Source organism: Hemicordylus capensis, chromosome 6, assembly GCF_027244095.1.
Source record: "Hemicordylus capensis ecotype Gifberg chromosome 6, rHemCap1.1.pri, whole genome shotgun sequence".
Classification (NCBI taxonomy): Eukaryota; Metazoa; Chordata; class Lepidosauria; order Squamata; family Cordylidae; genus Hemicordylus; species Hemicordylus capensis.
This window is the reverse complement of record NC_069662.1, coordinates 45,266,465-45,284,552: the sequence shown is the minus strand read 5'-3', so window position 1 is coordinate 45,284,552 and position 18,088 is coordinate 45,266,465. Positions and strand designations below refer to the sequence as shown.

At 46.4% G+C, this 18,088-nt stretch overlaps 1 protein-coding gene across 4 annotated transcripts in view; it reads left to right on the top strand.

Moving 5' to 3' along the window:
- Positions 1-18,045, top strand: part of CRHR1 (corticotropin releasing hormone receptor 1) — a 111,681-nt gene extending 93,636 nt beyond the window's left edge. For 3 of the 4 annotated variants that reach the window (XM_053262182.1, XM_053262184.1, XM_053262185.1), the window contains 5 exons: positions 1,124-1,184; positions 5,912-5,984; positions 13,673-13,758; positions 14,832-14,967; positions 16,427-17,052. In XM_053262182.1, the coding sequence (XP_053118157.1) occupies positions 1,124-1,184; positions 5,912-5,984; positions 13,673-13,758; positions 14,832-14,967; positions 16,427-16,657 (587 nt within the window). In that variant the 3' untranslated portion in view covers positions 16,658-17,052. Of the gene's footprint in view, positions 1-1,123; positions 1,185-5,911; positions 5,985-13,672; positions 13,759-14,831; positions 14,968-16,426 lie in introns of all 4 variants that reach the window. The other variant, XM_053262183.1, reaches the window with a different exon arrangement.
- The last annotated feature ends 43 nt before the right edge of the window (positions 18,046-18,088 follow it).

The following is an 18,088-nucleotide window of genomic DNA, read 5'->3' as shown; positions in this document are numbered from 1 at the left end:
GAGTGCCAAGGAAAGGGATGGGCGAAGTGGAGCCTCAGTGCTGAGTAGGCAGTCGAGCCTTTCCCTAGGAAAAGCTCCCCAGTCTCATCTTGTTGGCTAATAGGGGGAAGATCTATGATAAGCTTCAGAGCAGCACATCTTGCAGAGCACTGGGCAGTGTGCTAGTACAGAGAGATGTCCAGGCGAGCTCCCGTTGCACCCCTGTTTGTTCCCAACCTGTATATATCTGCAGCTACTGGGTGGTGAGGGAAAGGAACTCTGCACATGATCAGAGGGTGCTTTGTCTTTATTATTGTTACTTCACACATTCCAGGACTTGGTTCTGGCATCAAAAGAAGTTCTAAGCCCTGGCTCTTTCTTTTTTAAACACAAACCCTTGCAGATACTCAGAGGCATTTAAAAAAAAAATCATGCATGTATTTTCCATTGCTAAGACTCAGCATTGAAAGCCGATTCTGAGGCTAAGTCATAGTGAGGCATAGCTGAAAGCAAATCCAGCAACTATGTATATCCACCCTTCTAAGCGAGATGCCCAAATGCTGCAGCCCCAACTCTGCAGCTCTGCCCCCAAACACTCCCCTGCTGCTTGCAAACACACACAGCACTGCTGTATCTCCTAAGCCCAGCATCTTTGCTTCAGTGATGATGCTCCCGTTGAGAATCCTGGGAGTCTTCTTGCCAGAGTGATGGCACTGGCCATGAGAGACATGGAGGTGCTGCACCGTGTTTGCAAGCAGCAGTGGGCTGCTTTGGGGTAGAACATGGCAGCATTTGGGCATCTCGCTTAGAAGGGCAGGAGCTTGTGTGGTATGTAAGCCACTGTCTTCTGCTCTGGTATAGGAAACGGGTTCTGACACAGAAATCCAGACTTATATGCACTCTGCGTATGTTCAAAGATACTCATTTTTAGTATCACTTAGTAGCTTCCAGGACTCGGCTCTTGCACAGAAAACAGCTTCTGAGTGGCATTTCTGTTTGTGGGGTGTGAATGAGTCCAGTTACTGGGGGCTGAGCCCAACCATCTTTCCCCCTCCTGCTCCCTTTCCCTGGCCCTCCAGTTGCTAGGTGATCCACCCACCTATCCAGTGCAGCCACTGAGATCTGTCTTTGCTTTCATTCACAGGCATCCCTTTCCCCATCATCATTGCTTGGGCCATTGGGAAGCTCTACTATGACAACGAGAAGTAAGTCAGTCCCACTGTCCCACCCCCCTTCTTCTGCTGCTATGGTAATGACTTCCAGGGCAGGCTTCCACAGCCTTGGAGTGGGTGCTTTGGAAGGAACTGAGGGTGGAAGGAAGGCTCTTCTGCTGGCATCCAGGAAACCTTGTTTGCTTAGTAAATGCAGGCAGAAGCAGAGTGGGGTAATGTTGGCAGGCTAGGTAGAAAAGGGGAAGCAGTCTTTCTTAAAGGCCTCTTCTTGCCCCCTGCGGCCAGCCCATCCCCCATGCAACCTTGCTGGCGGACTAGACAAATAGCAACCCACATGCAGAAAAGTGTGGTTGATCAGAGTTCAGAATTGCCTGCAAATTACGCTTTTTGTTTTGTCACCAGAAGGTCGTTTCTCATGAGTAATATGAGCCAGGAGAACACAGGGGCAAATTCTTCCTCGGGCGCTAGTAACATAAACTGGTGTTGGACAGGACAGGACAGGGCTTGTATATGAAGTTGTATAAAAGTGGGAAGGTACTTGTCATGACAGCCACCTAATGGCGCAGTGGGGAACTCACTTGCCTAGGGAGCAAGAGGTTGCTGGTTCGAATCCCCGCTGGTATGGGGAACATCTATATCGGCAATATAGGAAGGTGCTGAAAGGCATCATCTCACACTGTGCGGGAGGAGGCAATGGTAAACCCCTCCTGTATTCTACCAAAGACAACCACAGGGCTCTGTGGTCACCAGGAGTTGACACTGACTCAACAGCGCAACTTTACCAACTTTACTTGTCATCACAGAGTGCTGCAGGGACAAGAAGTTGTGCCTGCTAACATTTCCTCTTCTAACAAATGTATAGGTGCTATCTCTTGGTCCAGCCTGCCTCAGAAGGTGGTTGTGAGCACAAAGGAGCTACAATTATGAAGCATTCTGTACACTGAGTAAATACTATCTTCGCCCATTTCAACTCACTTATGAGCAGCATCACCCCTGCTAACTGGGCAAAGAGGCACCTTTCAAAGCAGTGATTCCTTTTCTCTTTAGCAGGGGGAGATCAACTGGCCCTATCCGGCTCCAGCACAGCGTCCCTCCAGTGACTGTTGCTGGTTTCTACCTTGCATTCCTTTTTAGATTGTGAGCTCTTTGGGGACTACTTTCTCATTTTTTCTATAACTGGGTGAATGGGGCTGCCAGGTCTCTCATCTCTCCTGCTCCTGTCTGTCTTTTTTAATGGTGGTTTGTTTTTTGGTGTGTTCTGGTTTTTACTGTTTGACTGAGGTTTTAAATGTGATTTTAATGGAGTTTTATTGTATTTTAACTCTTGTTAAACTACAATAAAACATAAGGTGTGTTGGGGTGCCTTATGAAAGGCAGTATAAAAATTGAACAATAAATAAATGAAAATGGGCTCAAAGAACCCAGCTGCACAGCTCCTGGGAGCCTCCTGGCTTGCTCCTCCCGCTCCAAGCTCCAAGAGCCTCATTTCCCAGCTGGCTCTGAGCAAGGGAGAGAATGAAGGAAATACCCAACCGACAATGAAGCTGGCTGGGAAATGAGCTGCTGGAGGCCATGTGCGGGCCTTTCTGGGTGCTGGTGGCCACACCCCCTGCATGTGTTGTCATACGCAGGGGATGTGGCTGGCACATAAGGGGCCACCAAGTAGAGGGCTGAGCATGAGACCACTCTCCCCTAGCCATGCGCCTATGTTAGTTCGCTTTGAGAACTTTTGTATTGAAAAGTGGTATATAGTCATCATAGTCGCAGCAGCATGCCCAAGCTGTGTCTATTCCACATTGCCATGATTGTCCCACACAAGCATGGCATTTTTGCCCCAGCTGAATTCAAACAGGCTGACAAGATGCAAAGGAGGGCAGTAAAAATCCTGTACCTTTCACAGTTGCATAGAAGGAGGCATTTTGGCAGGCCCTGCATATCTTACAGGAAGTGGGGATAGAAGCTGCACTTGCTGAGATCCTGTCTGTCACATGTGTATCCTGCTCTTCCTCTAAGGAGCTTGGAGCCACATACATGGCAACTTCTTTTTTTTAAAAAAAATCCTCCCAGCAGCCCTAGGAGGCAGGTTTAGCTGAGATTGGATGGCCCTAGCAGGAGAGGGGCCATAACTTAATGCAGCAGCCAGGGGGTGAGTGTGTGGCGATGCTGAACCTGGCTGCAAGCAGGCATGCTGCATCTGATTTTTGGAAGAGCGCAGGCTGAGGGGAGTGGAGGAGCGAGTGCTGGCAACGCCTTCCCTGCCCCTTAAAGCGACCCCGCCCTTCCAAACCAGGTCAAATGCCAGTTGCCAGAACCGGTTCAACACTTCTAGAATGGAGCACCAAACAGTTCCATGCACATCCCTACCCCCTGCCTTCACTCTTTTTCTGGGACTTTAAGCAAAGCCTCTTGCTAGCCCCTTTATCTTTCTCTTACACTTGAGGGCGAAAGAGAGGGAGGGCGTTATGGCTTCCAAATAAAACAAGGCATTTAAACTGAAATTGCTGATTGAACACTTGAAACTTATCCTGTTTGAAGTGTGTGTGTCTTTAATGCAGATAGATAAATATCATTTTAAAGGATTCTGAGATTATTGCCTTCTCTTCACGGGCAACCTAACAGGCACAGCTTGGAAACCAGGCCAGTCCAAAATAGTCTAGTAGTTTCACCACTCTATAGTCCCTATGCCAGTTTTTGTTTGCTGTTAGTTGGTTATCAGCTGTTCTGTAGCTCCAAGAGAAAGCCATGCTGTTCTGGTAGCTCCAAGTCTTAACACTCACATCAATTTTGGAGGATGAATACAACTGAAGGAAGCCCAGGTGGGTGTGCAGCTGGGGGAGTCAGTCATGTGACTTGCCTCTGGGGGGGCAAGGCATTGGGCCCCCAGACAACTGTCTCTCTTTGCCCTATTATAGTTATGCCCCTGTGCAGCTGAATTCTGCCTCATCTTGTTGGCCGCAGGGTTAGCCCCAGCTGCATGGGCTGGCTATTGGCCCGGTTGGGGACCCGGCAAATAACCAGCCCGCACGCCAAGGAATAACCCCCACAGCCAGTGAAACAAAGCAGAATGCAGCAGCCAGGGGGTGAGGAGAAGTTTGCCACCGCCTCACCTGTACCAGCCACCACTGGAATGTTTACACTTCGGAAGGTGGGATATAAATTGAACAAATACATAGCAGCCCCTTCCCTTTCTCTCCCAATATAGTTCTTTCTCCACTGCCACGGAAGCTCTTAAAAGAAATCCAGAAAGGCAGGAGATCCCATCACACCTGTCCAATCTTTCATTTCGTTTGGCTCTCAGAAGCAGAGTGAGGTCAAGGGGTGGGGTTTTTAATTCGTTTTCAGGATGTTTTCCACACCCGTCTTTTAGCCTGCATCTCCTCGAGAATGGAGGGGGTGCGTTCACGTTTTGGCCAGATTTACCCCAAAGTCCTTGCAAACTATCAGGGAGCACTTCACACACAATTTTTCACTGCACGTTAGAATGTAGCTCGATTTACATCTGGGTTTTTTAAAAAAAAAATCAACTTTTTGCATTGGGTTTTTTGAGGGCAGCTTTGAACTCGCACAAAAGCCTCGCAGTAAACCTGTTGTAAAGCCTGTTGTCTGGGAAAGTTCCAGGTCCCTTGCTCCCCTTTGCAGCTAGCAGAATAAGCATGAAAATATCTGTGTAAATTTAAGTAGTGTATCCCCATAGCAGAATTCAAGATTATGTGGTGCACTACATTTAAAAAAAGGATGTAGAATATACACAGTGCTGGGCATGGCTGATGGAGTACTGAGGTGGGCCGGAGGCGGAGGGTACCATTCAGCTCATCAAAGCTGGAATTTAATGAGAGGGGTCTGTGTTGTTTCCCCTGGGTCCTTGATCCTGCTCTCCCAGGGACTTGATAATGGAGGGCTTAGCAGCCCCCTGACAAGTCCGTTCCATAGTCATTAATCATGGAGGCAAACAGGATCGATTTCGGGCAGCCACCACTTGCCTTAATTGTCAGCAGTGGCTTTTCACTTTCATGCTAAGTCCTGCCTGTGGTTATGGCTGAAACCAGACCATGCTCTTGTTTTGGGTTACAGGCTGCTGAAAAAGTGCTCCTCGCTGGATTAAAAGGCTCTCTGGCCTGGGAAAGACAGACACCTTGCCATGCCTTTCACAGCAACTGCAATCTTGGGGCGAGTAAGGGGCCTTGCTTTAACTCTGTGCCCCACTGTGGTCCTGATCCAAATATTTAAAATATCGCTACCGTGCCTCTCCAGCACACTGCTGCTTGGGACGGCTCACAATAAAAAGACAATAACTATTGCGCACACGATATGTGCAATACATATTGTGTATAGCTGTACACTATTTACACAAGAAAAATAGTGTAGCCAGTGAGACCTTTTGTGTGTGAATAATAACAGCTTTGTTACAATTGTTCTCTGGAAGGCTCACAAAGTAAAACCATTAAATAAAAACATACAATTAAAAGCACATTTAAACAAAAGAAAACTACAATAAAATTTTTTGAAAAAAACAATTACTTTAAAAAGCATGCACAAGGGGTGCCCAGTCCACACTGAGACTACAGCAGGGAATAGGCTCAACCACCCCACCCCTGCTGCCATGGTCCCGATGTGGATTGCACTCACAGCACATTATTTCCTTCAGCAATAGCAAGCCCGTTAGGGCTCATGTTGGGACTAGGTTCATCTGCAGTTGGGCCTTCAGCTTCAGCCATGGAGAAAGACAAACCCTCACCATGTTCTTGCATTTTGATTTGCAGGTGCTGGTTTGGAAAGCGTCCAGGAATATACACTGACTACATCTATCAAGGTCCCATGATACTGGTGCTGTTGGTAAGAGCGGAAGCCTCCTCCTGAACATTCCCAACCTCCTTTGACTGTGTTTATATCTAGGGGGACCAGAGGCAGAGGATGACAAGGTTCCTGTACCTTTGAGGGCTTGTGTAGGAGGGGGAGTTGAGGCAGGTGCAGGTGGTGGGGTGGGGGAGAAAAGCTGCATCCCTGGAAACTTCCTCTCCTACACATCTCTGAAAGTACAGAGCAGGGTAGAACTCTGCACTTCTCTGCATCGATTCATCTTGGAAGTAAACATTTCAAGTTTCATCCTTTTGCAAAATGATAGCTAAGTGTGAACAGCTTTCCTCCTTTGGGACAAAGCAGGTGAGTTACGGGAGACTGTGTGAAGCGTTGCCTATCAATGTTTTTTTTTTAGGTTACTTTCCGATAGGCTTCCTGGAGGTCACCTGGAGTTTTGCCAGACAGCAGGCTTTACTGTGGGTTTTCTGTGAGGCTTTACTGCGACTTCGAAGTTGCCCCCAAAAACCAATGCAAAAAGTTGATTTCCACCCCACTCCCCGGATATAAATCAGATACACTCTAATGTACGATGAAAAACCCAAATTGTGTGTGAAGTGCTCCCTGATAACTTGCGGGGACTTTGGGATAAATTTGGCCAAAACTGGAGATGCTAGCTAAAAGCCGGGTGTGAAAAAGCTCCTGGAATTGTGTGTGTGTGTGTGTGTGTGTGTGTGTGTGTCCCCGCCCCCACAACATCAACTTCACAGTGCCTACACCAATATGAACCAAATTGGGTACTGTTGTAGGGATACGTAGGGACACCTCAACGGCATCATTTGTGATGATGTCATCCACCCCAATTCAAGGTGGCAGACTCATGAACGTTTGAGGCGCAAGAGGGTTAACTTGTGACCACCTAAATGATTTCGACCAAATTTAGTCCAGTTGGGATACAGAAAGGAAAGTAGGTACAACTTGTTACTAGAACAACTTGTTACTTTAATGTAGCTTTTATGCAGATTAGATTAGTGCAACAGTGCAGAGGGAGAAGTCCTACTAAGTCATTTCCTTGTGGGCCATTTGTCTAACTCCCCCCCCCCACTCACATGTGTGTGCGAGCACACACACTGATTTCCCACCCGTGGGGAAAACGATGCTGGGTATGACACCCTCCATGGGTTCCTAGGGCTCCTCCTTTGTGACCAAAGGCAGAGAGGCCCATGTACAAGAAACACAGCCCCCGCCCCCACCCAGCGCAGTGCAGTTGCCCCTGGCAGCACTTTCCGCCCTGCTACTCACCCACAGGAGCACCACTCATTGTTCTCACGGCCATGCCGCCACTCCTGCCCGCCACCCACTCACCAAACTCCTGGGCCAGTGGGAAACAAAGCCCCGAATGGGGCCTTCTTGGTTCCCACCAGCCCGGAGCAGGCTGGGAATGCACAATGTGCATGCACCCTGATGCAGACACAGGGCGCAGGTATGTTGTTCCTTCCCAGCTGGCTTCAAGCTAATGCGGTGGGGGGGAGGCTCCGTTCGAGGCTCTCTTGCTTCCCATTGGCCCAGGAGCCTGGTGAGCAGTCAGCGGGAGGTGGGCAGCAGGAGGGGGGCTTGAGGAGGGGGGCGGGAGGGAGGCAAGGCGCTCCCAAATGCTGTGTGGCTCGCAGTCTTAGAACATGTCCTCCCAATTATAGCTCCAGCCCTGCTTGTGGCCCCAGAGGTGCTGTTTGGGAGCAAGGAGTTTGTGCCGTGTCTGTCCTGGTCTGCCCCTGTTATTCCTCCACCAGTCTTTCAGCTCTTCTGGTTTTAAAAGTTTTTTTAAAAAGATTCAGCTTTCTCCCATCCCAAGATTTGCCACTCCCCCAAGATCTGCTGCCGTAGGCAATTGCCTCTGTTGCCTATGCGGTGATCTGCCTATGACTATTACTATGAATATTTTGAGACCGCTTTTCAACAAAAGTTCTCAAAATGGATTGCATAGAAAACAACTAGAGATGGCTCCCTGTCTCCAAAGGGCTCACAATCTAAAAAGAAGCCAACACCAGCAACAGCAACTGGAGGGATGCTGTGCTGGGGCTGGATAGGAACAGTTGTTCTCCCCTGACACTGGGGTCCATGTATTTTATTTTACTTTATTTTTCCCTGCAGGGAGAAAAAGCATTTTGGGGAGGGCAGTTGCAGGCAAATGGCCTGCTGGGAAAGGGTTAAGCCATTCCTTCCTCATACTGCTGCTTCTAGCAAACTTGGAGGGGGCCCAGCTGCATTTACGTTAAAAAGGGAAAAAGGATGCTTGTCATACTTGGTTTGGGCTTCCTTTTCTTTCTTTCTTCGACCTATTCCTCCTCTTTCCCCCTCTCTCTCATTCTCACTCTGATTTTGTTCCCCTGGCACACCTCTCTCTCTTTAATGCACACACACACACATTCTCTCCCATTCCTTCTCTCCATATCAATTGAACACAGTGCAATTCACACACATCCCTTGTTCCCAGCAAGCCTGTTAATAATGTCCTTTGATGAGGATAATAGCCACTACCTTATTATCCAGGTTTTTCTATCCTGCAGCCTTGGCCAATGTAGAGACCTGGGGAGAATACGGGAGATGGTTGCATTGTTAGAAACTGTGATGCACAGTGGGCCAAGATAATGATGCTGTTTCTGCCCTCTATGCCAGTGTTTCTCAACCACCGGTCCGCAGACTGGTGCCGGTCAGCGAGGCATTGGGTACCAATCCGTGAGGCATCACTAATAAAAAATCACACACCCACCCACCCCAAAAACACATTTTGGGCCACCAGGAGCTCCCCGGAGCTCATTTCGAGGCAGCCCTTGCTGCTGCATAACGTTCATTTCGCTTCCTTGAAATGAACATTATCCAGCAGCGAGGACTGCCTGGAAATGAACTCCGGAGAGCTGCCCGAAATTGTTTTTGGGGGGTGCCTGGGGGTGGGGTTGGGGGTGAGGGGGGCAACCCCCTTACTAACGGCTGGTCTGGGAAACTGCACAGATAATAACTCCAAAAACATTGAGAAACACTGCTCTATGAAGTCTTGTTTATTACCCTTCTGAATCCCACTCGTAAATTCTGCTTGGGGTTCATATTTCTGAACTGAGAGAGGTCAGAGGGTGAAGAAGGCAGAAAGTCTTGATGTGCTGAAATCAAGGCAGCCCATCCTTGAGTGAACATTCACTCTGAAGCAGACTTGATCCCATTCTTCCAAAACGTCTATGCCACAGACAAAGGACAGAGCCCTGGATCCTCACCTTTCATTTCCCTTGTTATATTGGAAAAAGCCAGTATGTTGGGTGTTCATTATAGTAAAGTAAGGTGCATTATAAGGTTCCATATGTAGGATTCATTATACCAAAGAGCAAACTGAATGTGCCTGATATTAATTCTGTGTGGTCTCCTGGCAGTACTGTAGAAGTGAAAAAGTACCATGTCCTGTTTAGATGTCATTTGTTTCCAGAGGCTTTGGATATCAATCTCCTTCCCAAAATGGAGGTTTAGCTTTAAGTTAACAAGCTTAAGAGACCCAATGTGGTGTAGTGGTTGGACTAGGACTGGGGAGACCCACATTCAAATCCACATTCAGTCATGAAACCCACTGGGTGACTCTGGGCCAGCCACTTATCTCTCAGCCTAACCAACCTCATGGGCTTGTTGCAATAGCAGGAGAGAGGGCATGCCTTCATCTCTTGCCTGAGTGTGCTTCCCAGAGGCATCTGGTGGGCCACTGTGTGAAACAGGATGCTGGACTAGATGGGCCTTGGGCCTGATCCAGCAGGGCTGTTCTTGTGAAGATAAGCATAACCATGTACACCACTCTGGCTCCTTGGTAGAAGAGTGGGATATAAATGTAAAAATAAAAACTGAGGGTGAAGACATAAGAAGCATCTTATGGGTGGTCACAACAGGTTCCTTACCTGCAGTGTGAACCAGGCGTCACAAATGGTATTGCAAATGCACACAACAGCAAATGAAATGCTTCCTATGTAAATGCAGTCAGTCAGTCAATTCTCACTCTTTCCTCTCATCTTATGTGTGAATGTCCAATATAAAACCAAACCAAGGTGTGAGTGTCCAATATAAAACCAAAAATGTAAAAGGCATGTACAGATTCATCTTTCACCTGATGGATAAAATAAAATTCAATAGCATTTTTAAAACTGGTTTCAAAATTGCCCCAGGGATTGGGTGGTAATTAATGTGATGGTGATGTTAAGGGCATTATCCAATATGTATCCATCACAACCAGTTTGCCTTTTGATCAGTCTGAACCAGACTGAAAACCTACAGAAGCATTCTCCCCGCTGCTCTGGGATCGCCTTAGAACAGAAAAAAGTATGTGTTTAGAGGCCAGTGATAGTGCTGTCAATCCATCTTCAAGATTCTAAAAACATTACATCTGTTTTCACATAGCCATCGGCTATAACAAGAGGTTTAGACAAAGCACCACATAGAAAATGAAATGTTATGGATCCAATTTATCAACAGAACAATCAATCACATTAGCTTTAACACACTCCACTCCGTAGTGAGAAGGATTCAGTCTTCTAGTTGGCAGGCCAGTCACAAGTCTTGTCTCGAAATAGGAGGCAGTAATTCATTTCTAATCTTTACATACAGTGGACAGTCCAACAGATACAGAGCTGGATGGGTTCTGGTTCTGTAGCACTGCTCCCACTGAAACACACACACACACACAATACAGCAATCTACTTTTTCTGTAGCCTTCCAGAGCCATGAGAGGCTTGGAACATTTTAGCATTTAAGCTTGGAACGCCAAGGCATTAAATCACCTTTAGATGATTTTAATGAAAGGTGGTATAAAAATTTAGCAATAAATAAAAATAATAAATTAAAGCCATATATATATATATATATGGAGGAAGGGTGAAAATGTAGACAATTGTATTGTAGCTAGATGATACTACTGAATTTCAAAATCTGAATCTTCTTCTTAATTTGTGTTTTAACCATTGGTGTCTCCTGGTTAATTAGGAATTATTGTGGGGGCAGTGTTCTCTCTAATCTTTTTCATTTGTGTGAGGAATGAGTTTTGTTCTGGGCGGCAGTATCAAGGCAGTGTGTGCACACAGGCATTCAGAGTGGCACCTTCCTGATTAAACCTAGCGAGATCTAAAATTAACTGAGCAGACATCAAAAAATGTGTGCACATGCACGTGCCTTAGAGGGAATAGTGGCGGGGGGAATATTGTTGGTGAAGCCGAAGCAGCAACAATGATGAATATGTATATACTGCTTTTCAACAAAAAGCCCCCATAGCGGTTTACACTGATTGATTGATTAAGTGCCATCAAGCCGGTACTTAATTTGTAACGACCACATAGCTAGATTCTCCCCAGGATTATCTGTCTTCACCTTGGCCTTTAAGATCTCTCAGTGGTGCATTCACCACTGTCGTAATTGCTGTCGTAATTGAGTCCATCCACCTTGCTGCTGGGCGTCCTCTTCTTCTCTTTCCTTCAACTTTTCTCAGCATTGTGGACTTCTCAAGGGAGCTGGATTTTCGCATAATGTGTCCAAAGAATGATAGTTTGAGCCTAGTCATTTGTGCCTCAAGTGAAAATTCTGGATTGATTTGTTCTATGATCCATTTGTTTGTTTTCCTGGCTGTCCATGGTATCCTTAAAGTCTTCTCCAGCACTAAAGTTCAAAAGCGTCAATATTTTTTCTATCTTGCTTCTTCAAAGTCCAGCTTTAACATCCATAGAGTGTCACGGGGAAAACCATTGTCCAAACAATTCTAATCTTTGTAGGTATAGACATATCACGGCATCAAAATATCCTTTCCAAGGCCTTCATTGCAACCCTACCAAGTTCTAGTCTGCAGCGTATTTCTTGGCTGCTGGATCCTTTACTTATACATAGTTATAAGTAATTAAATAAAGATGGTTCCCTGTCCCCAAAGGGCTCACAATCAAAAAAGAAATGCAAGATAGACACCAGCAACAGCCACTGGAGGGATGCTGTGCTGGGGGTGCATAGGGCCAATTGATCTCGCCCTGCTACATAATCACCACTTTTAAAAGGTGCCTCTTTGCCCAGTTAGCAAGGATATTGAAACAGCTGGTTGTCCTTCACAGATTGCTCTCTTACACATAATTTCAGCATTGTGAAATACTCCTTGTCCTTGTTCGGTAAACAGTTTTACTGTACACAATTGGCCTTGACTTTCATAAAAACTGGAAGATTTCAGGGGAGAATAGAAGTGAACTGAGAAATTATATTTTGTCCCACTTCTTGAATGTCAATGTCATTTAAACTCCCCATATTTCTGCCATGGAGCACTCTAGGTTAGCCCTAAGCAAACAAGATTAAATTTGAAATAAATGTTCTATATGAGATGAAATGTTCACTTGTTTTACAATATGTGAGAAGGTAGCTCCCCCTAGTGGCAGAAAAATCTAGGCCACCTCAGAAACAAAGCTGCTTCCATAGGATCCATTTGGATAGCTCTCAGGCTTGGGCTGGCATTCCCTGTGAAAACATCCTGAAAACCTTTATTGCAAAAATAATAATAATAATAATCCCAACACCTTGGAAACATGCCTTTAGCATTTAGAAAAACAAATGCATATGTCTGAGTGTGTCATACAAATCTAATCCTCTCAGATGTTGGTAACTGATTCGCATTTCTTAAGTTATGCATTATTTATAATTTATTTTTTAAAATTTATACTCTGCTGTTTTCTGCAGATTCAAGACAGCCAACAAAATTAAAGGAATACAACAAAAAATAAAAATGGAGCAACAGCATCAATTATAAAAAACATAATACAAACAGCATAAGGCAGCAGAAAGAGAGAAACCAATGAAAACCAGCACTCAAAGGGTATTGGCGAAGGCTCGCTGAAATAGAAGTGTCTTTGGATTCTTTTTTTAAATTGCCAGGGAAGGTGCTACCCAGGGAAGGTTCTATCCAAAGACCAGGTGGCAAGATGTTCCAAAGAGAGGGGGTTATCACAGAGACGGCTTGCTCACACACATTGCTGTCAGTCAAGCTTCAGAAGGTGGAGAGATGCACAAGAGAGCCAGCCTCTCTGAAAGATCTTATGGGGCAAGCAGATTCAAGTGGGATAAGGCAGATATATAAATGTAGATATAATGGCCCATGCCTTCCGTAGTGCTATCTGGGCGGAAGAAGGGCTCCGTCTTCTCAGAAGTGCATCAGTATTGCTCTGCAGTACAATACAGGCAGAAGGGAAGAGGAAACTGTTTACTTTCCCCGCAGAAACCCATTCTGCTGGTATAAATATGTCCCTAAGGATCACTCAGCCCTCAGAGGCATATTTATGCAAGTGACAAGGGCGTCTGGAGGAAGAGGAGCGTTGCAAAAATTGCCTCCCCCTCTGCCTGCTCTGGGCTGCAGCAGAGCAAGCCTGCAACAGAGCTATTCTCCAGCAGAGCTGTAAGGTCAGAGTCCTTCTTCCACCCTTGTAGCACTGCAAAAAATGTGGTCTCCACCACCCTGCAATACCGTAGAGGGCTATTGTAAGGGCCAGGGAGAAAGTGCCCCTTGAAACACAAGGAGGGCAGGAGGAGAGCTGCGTCTCACCCTGTGCTAGACTACCTATAAGGGACAATGCTAGAAACCCCACTCAGCTCATGCTGTTAAGTCACAATACACATTTGCAGTGAAGCAGGCCCTTGGTCCAGGCATGCCATTGGTGACTCCGATTTGTGTGTTTCTGCTCCAGATCAACTTCATATTTTTGTTCAACATTGTCAGAATCCTGATGACAAAGCTGCGGGCCTCGACTACCTCAGAAACAATACAGTACAGGTATCAGCTTGAGACGTGGTGGTGATGGATGGGTGGGTTACAAGGAGGGCACAAACATTAGTTGCAAATAGAAGCAGGAAAATATAGAGTTGCATACAGAGATGAAAACATTTTCTTATTATAAGTATATTTTGTTTACTTTGTTTACCTCTCTCTTCCCACTCCCCTTTGGGTGGGTGTGGATAGTGACTATATTGTATACAGTTGTGCTGCTCCTTTTAGTTTATTAAAATTCTTCATTAAACAATTACAAAAATATAGTCACCATGTGACTCTATGTTTTCCTATCTCTGTAAATGCAACTGACATAGCAGCTCCACCGCAAAGGGGTTGAGCTGAATCCCAGGTTGGTCCTTGCATGGACCTCAGATCTGTGCCCAACTTCCCATAGTATCAATCCTGAGAGTCATACACACCATAGAGTGGAGTAGTAGAAACTACCGTACCACTTCAGAATACAGGTAGGGGATCCAATGTTTGAATGTTACCCCGTGTAGAAAATTCTTTGCAAGTGGAAACTAGCACATCAAGGGGAGAGGTTACAGTCATCCCCTTCCCTGCAGTGGTAGTTTTCAGCCTGCAGGAAGGTTTTTCATAGAAAAGTATGTGACAGTAATCCCCTACATGCAGTTTGAAGTGACATAGTCCATTCTGTCATATGTTGGACTCTATCACCTTATTCTCACTTCATTCTACTTAAGGTCTATCTGGAAGAGAGGTCTATCATCGGCTACTAGCTGGAGGGATAAAGGCCACCTCCAGCCTCAAAGGCAGAATGCCTCTGAGTACCAGTTGCCGGGGAGTGGCAGCGGGAGAGGGGGCATACCCTTGGCACCTGCCTGTGGCTTCCAGCAGCATCTGGTGGGCCACTGTGCGAAACAGGATGCTGGACTAGATGGGCCTTGGGCCTGATCCAGCAGGGGTGTTCTTATGTTCTTAAGGTAACACCTTGGGGTATGGAGCAGAGATCATAGAGGTGACCAGCTGTTTGGGAGGAGAAAGCTCAAAGCACTGGGTGGTTGTTGGAAACTGTCAGGTTGGGCTGGATGGTAACACCTGTGCCCTTCCTTCAGAAAAGCTGTGAAGGCCACCCTTGTGTTGCTTCCTTTGCTGGGCATTACCTACATGCTGTTCTTTGTCAACCCTGGTGAAGATGAAATATCACAAATTGTCTTCATCTACTTCAACTCGCTCTTGGAATCCTTCCAGGTACAGAAAACAAGAACTGAAATAAATGCTGGGAGGGGTGGTTTTTTTCATGTAGAATATTCTGACATTACATCGCTTGCCTTAATTTCAATTTTTATTACAGGTGGACCTCACTGCATGCAGATCCAACACCCGCCGTTTCGCATATCTGCAGTCGTGTGATTGACACCCGACCTCAGCATATGTGAAAAATAACCAGCCAAAATGGGGTTAATATCTCATATTCACAATTTAGAGATGGCCAGAAATGACCTCAAAGGTCATTTCCGACTGCCATTTTATGAAGAGGAGCCATTTTGTGGCTTATTTGGGAGAGAAAATGTCTGTGAAAAATCACAGGAAAAGGCAGCAATTTGGACTTTGGGGGGGAGGCATTGCTGGGCAGCAGGAGGCCCATGGAGTACCGTAGGGCACTTCATTTTGCCAGTTTAAAAGGTTTTTTTGCCATTTCCCCCATGATTTTCAGGCCCCTGGGAACCTAACCCTCACAATCCCATCAACCTAATAACTCAGTATTCACAGTTTCCTTTTCCATGGTAATTGTGGAGAATGGAACCCCCACAAATACTGAGGTTCCTTTGTACTCTAATTTGAAATCCAGGGGGAAAGAATCTGGTTCTAAGTTTGTGCATGCATGCGTGTGTGTGGTTCTGGTGGACAGGACTACCCACCCATGCCTCCAACTTCAAGAACAACTTACCAGCGTACTCATGCTTCCCTTGTTTCCCCAGAAGAAACCCTAGTTTTCCCTGGTAAAAGGCTTGCTGTCGTCGACTATTTCTACTGGGGCTCCACTCTGGAATCTGCTTTCAAAGACAGTGCTAAGCAATGAAACAAAGTGATAGGGCGGGTTTGCATGACACACAGAACGAGCGGGTCAACAAAACCACAGGTTCCACGAGTATGTCTGTGAGCCTGATGTCTTGTGTTGGGACATTTATGCTGACAGTGAGCATGTCATCCAAACTCACCAGTGTTGGCATATTCTGCCTTACTTGTGGTCCAGAACCTGGCCTCTGTAACCAAAACTTGTAGCTGGTTACAGAGGTCAGATTCTGGACCACAGGTAGAGCAGAATATGCCGACACTGGCGAGTTCAGACGACACACCCAATGCCGGTGTAACCATCCTGACACTGCAAGTTGAGCTTGTGGGCATGCTCTGGGAACTGGCAGTTCGGCTGAGCCACTGGTTTCCACATCATGCAAATCCACCCATGGTGAAATGTGCCATTGAGCATGTGGAAAGTACATTCCTCACTGTACTAACCACAGCCCACCCCCCCATGTCTTGGAGCCGGGGGCTTACAGATCAAATGCTTGAGCAGCAACCTCTGTCTTTTTACATGGAATTAACCACAGACATTCCTGATGGGAAACCCAGGAGAGGAAGTTGTGATTACGGTATATACTCTTGCCTAATGATTAACTGACTGGGTTCTTCTTCCGTCCCCCCACAGGGTTTTTTTGTCTCTGTCTTCTACTGTTTCCTGAACAGTGAGGTGAGCCAGGGCTGGGAGGAAGAGTGGCAAGGTGAAGAAGGCCTGCTGGGTCTGGTCTTGCGTGCTGTCAGTGGGACATCCCTTGCATGGGCTTCTGAAGGACAAATAGTCAGGTCTGGGGGTGGGAGGCAATTATTTTGGGCAGAGACTGACTACCTTGGGGTAGAGGGGAAGAAATCTCAGGTCTAGAACATTAGTACAACAGCAAAATGTGTAGTTAAGATTTTGTATTGTGAAATGTCCCTCAAAATAAAATATTTGGTACTCATGGCTCAAAACATTTGACCAAATTTTGAATCTTTGTTTCAAAATTTGCCTGAATTTTTGACATTTGAAAACCAGCTGCCTTATTCGGCACTGAATCTGGCACCCCTTGGAGGGAAGGAACGGATATGCAGCACGGCAACTTCCACTTTTTGGTGACCCGCAGTGTGTCTCCCCAGGTCCGCTCTGCAGTACGGAAGAGATGGCATCGTTGGCAGGACAAGCATTCCATTCGTGCCCGAGTGGCAAGGGCCATGTCCATCCCCACATCGCCAACTCACGTCAGCTTCCACAGCATCAAGCAGTCGGCTCTTTGAGGCTGCACCCAGCCAGAGGGCTGATGCTCCACGCCAATGGTGGGGATGGGGGCATCGTGTGTCAGTTGCAGAGACCAGGACTCCGTTCCCCAAGAGCCATGCCTCAGAAAAATCCCCCAAGAATGTTGGCCTCTTATGTGTGAGCGGATGCATACTGGAAGCAGGCAGTTCCTTTGGCCACAACTGCACATCTTGGCAGGATTCAGCAGCTCTGACACCATGGGAAGTTCAAGGCCTACAACCACAACATTCCAGCCTTCTGCAAGGAGGTGTGGATTACTTAGCTTTCTCATGCCATCTGGAGCTCTTTGTTTACTGACTGGAGAAATGGACATCAATTCACAAGTGATGTGGAAAGAGCAGGGGGCGAGGCACATGAGATGCACCCTCTCAAAATGCAGAAACCTGGGGTGTGATCATCCACATTGGAATTGGTAGGCAGCCAGGTTTCAAGGAGGATTCTTGTGGTGGCCTTGGAACCTCCTTGCCACAAGAAGCTGAGCAGGCCATTAGCAATAAGTGGCTTTTAAAAAGGGATTTTTAAAAAACAGAGATGTTGATTGGTGGCTAATATCCATAACAGCCAAAAGCACAAGCGCCATATCCTCTTCACTCCCTGATGCTGGGATTATAAAGAGTAGGTGGATACCACCATTACACCCTGTTTGTGAACTTCCTTGGGACATATTTGACTACCACTGACAGGCAGAATGCTGAGCTAGACCCAGAAGTGCTGTTCTGATGTTTCTTTTTCATTTATTTCATCAGCAGCAACAGCTGCCAAAGCAGGAGATGGACCCTGGTGGACTCTCTGCTTTAACAAGACAACCCACCAGCTCTGAGGCCCACTCAGTAGCTGTTTGGTTATGGGTCTACAGGAAGGACACTCCCACAACCATAGTCCTGCTCCCAGGAAGAATCCTTGAGCCCCAAAATGTAGTGGGCTATTGATGCATTTTTTCTGGTATATCTTAATAAAGAAAAATGCTGTCCCAATCCCTGCTTTGTACCTTTCTATTATAAATAAAGTATACTGACA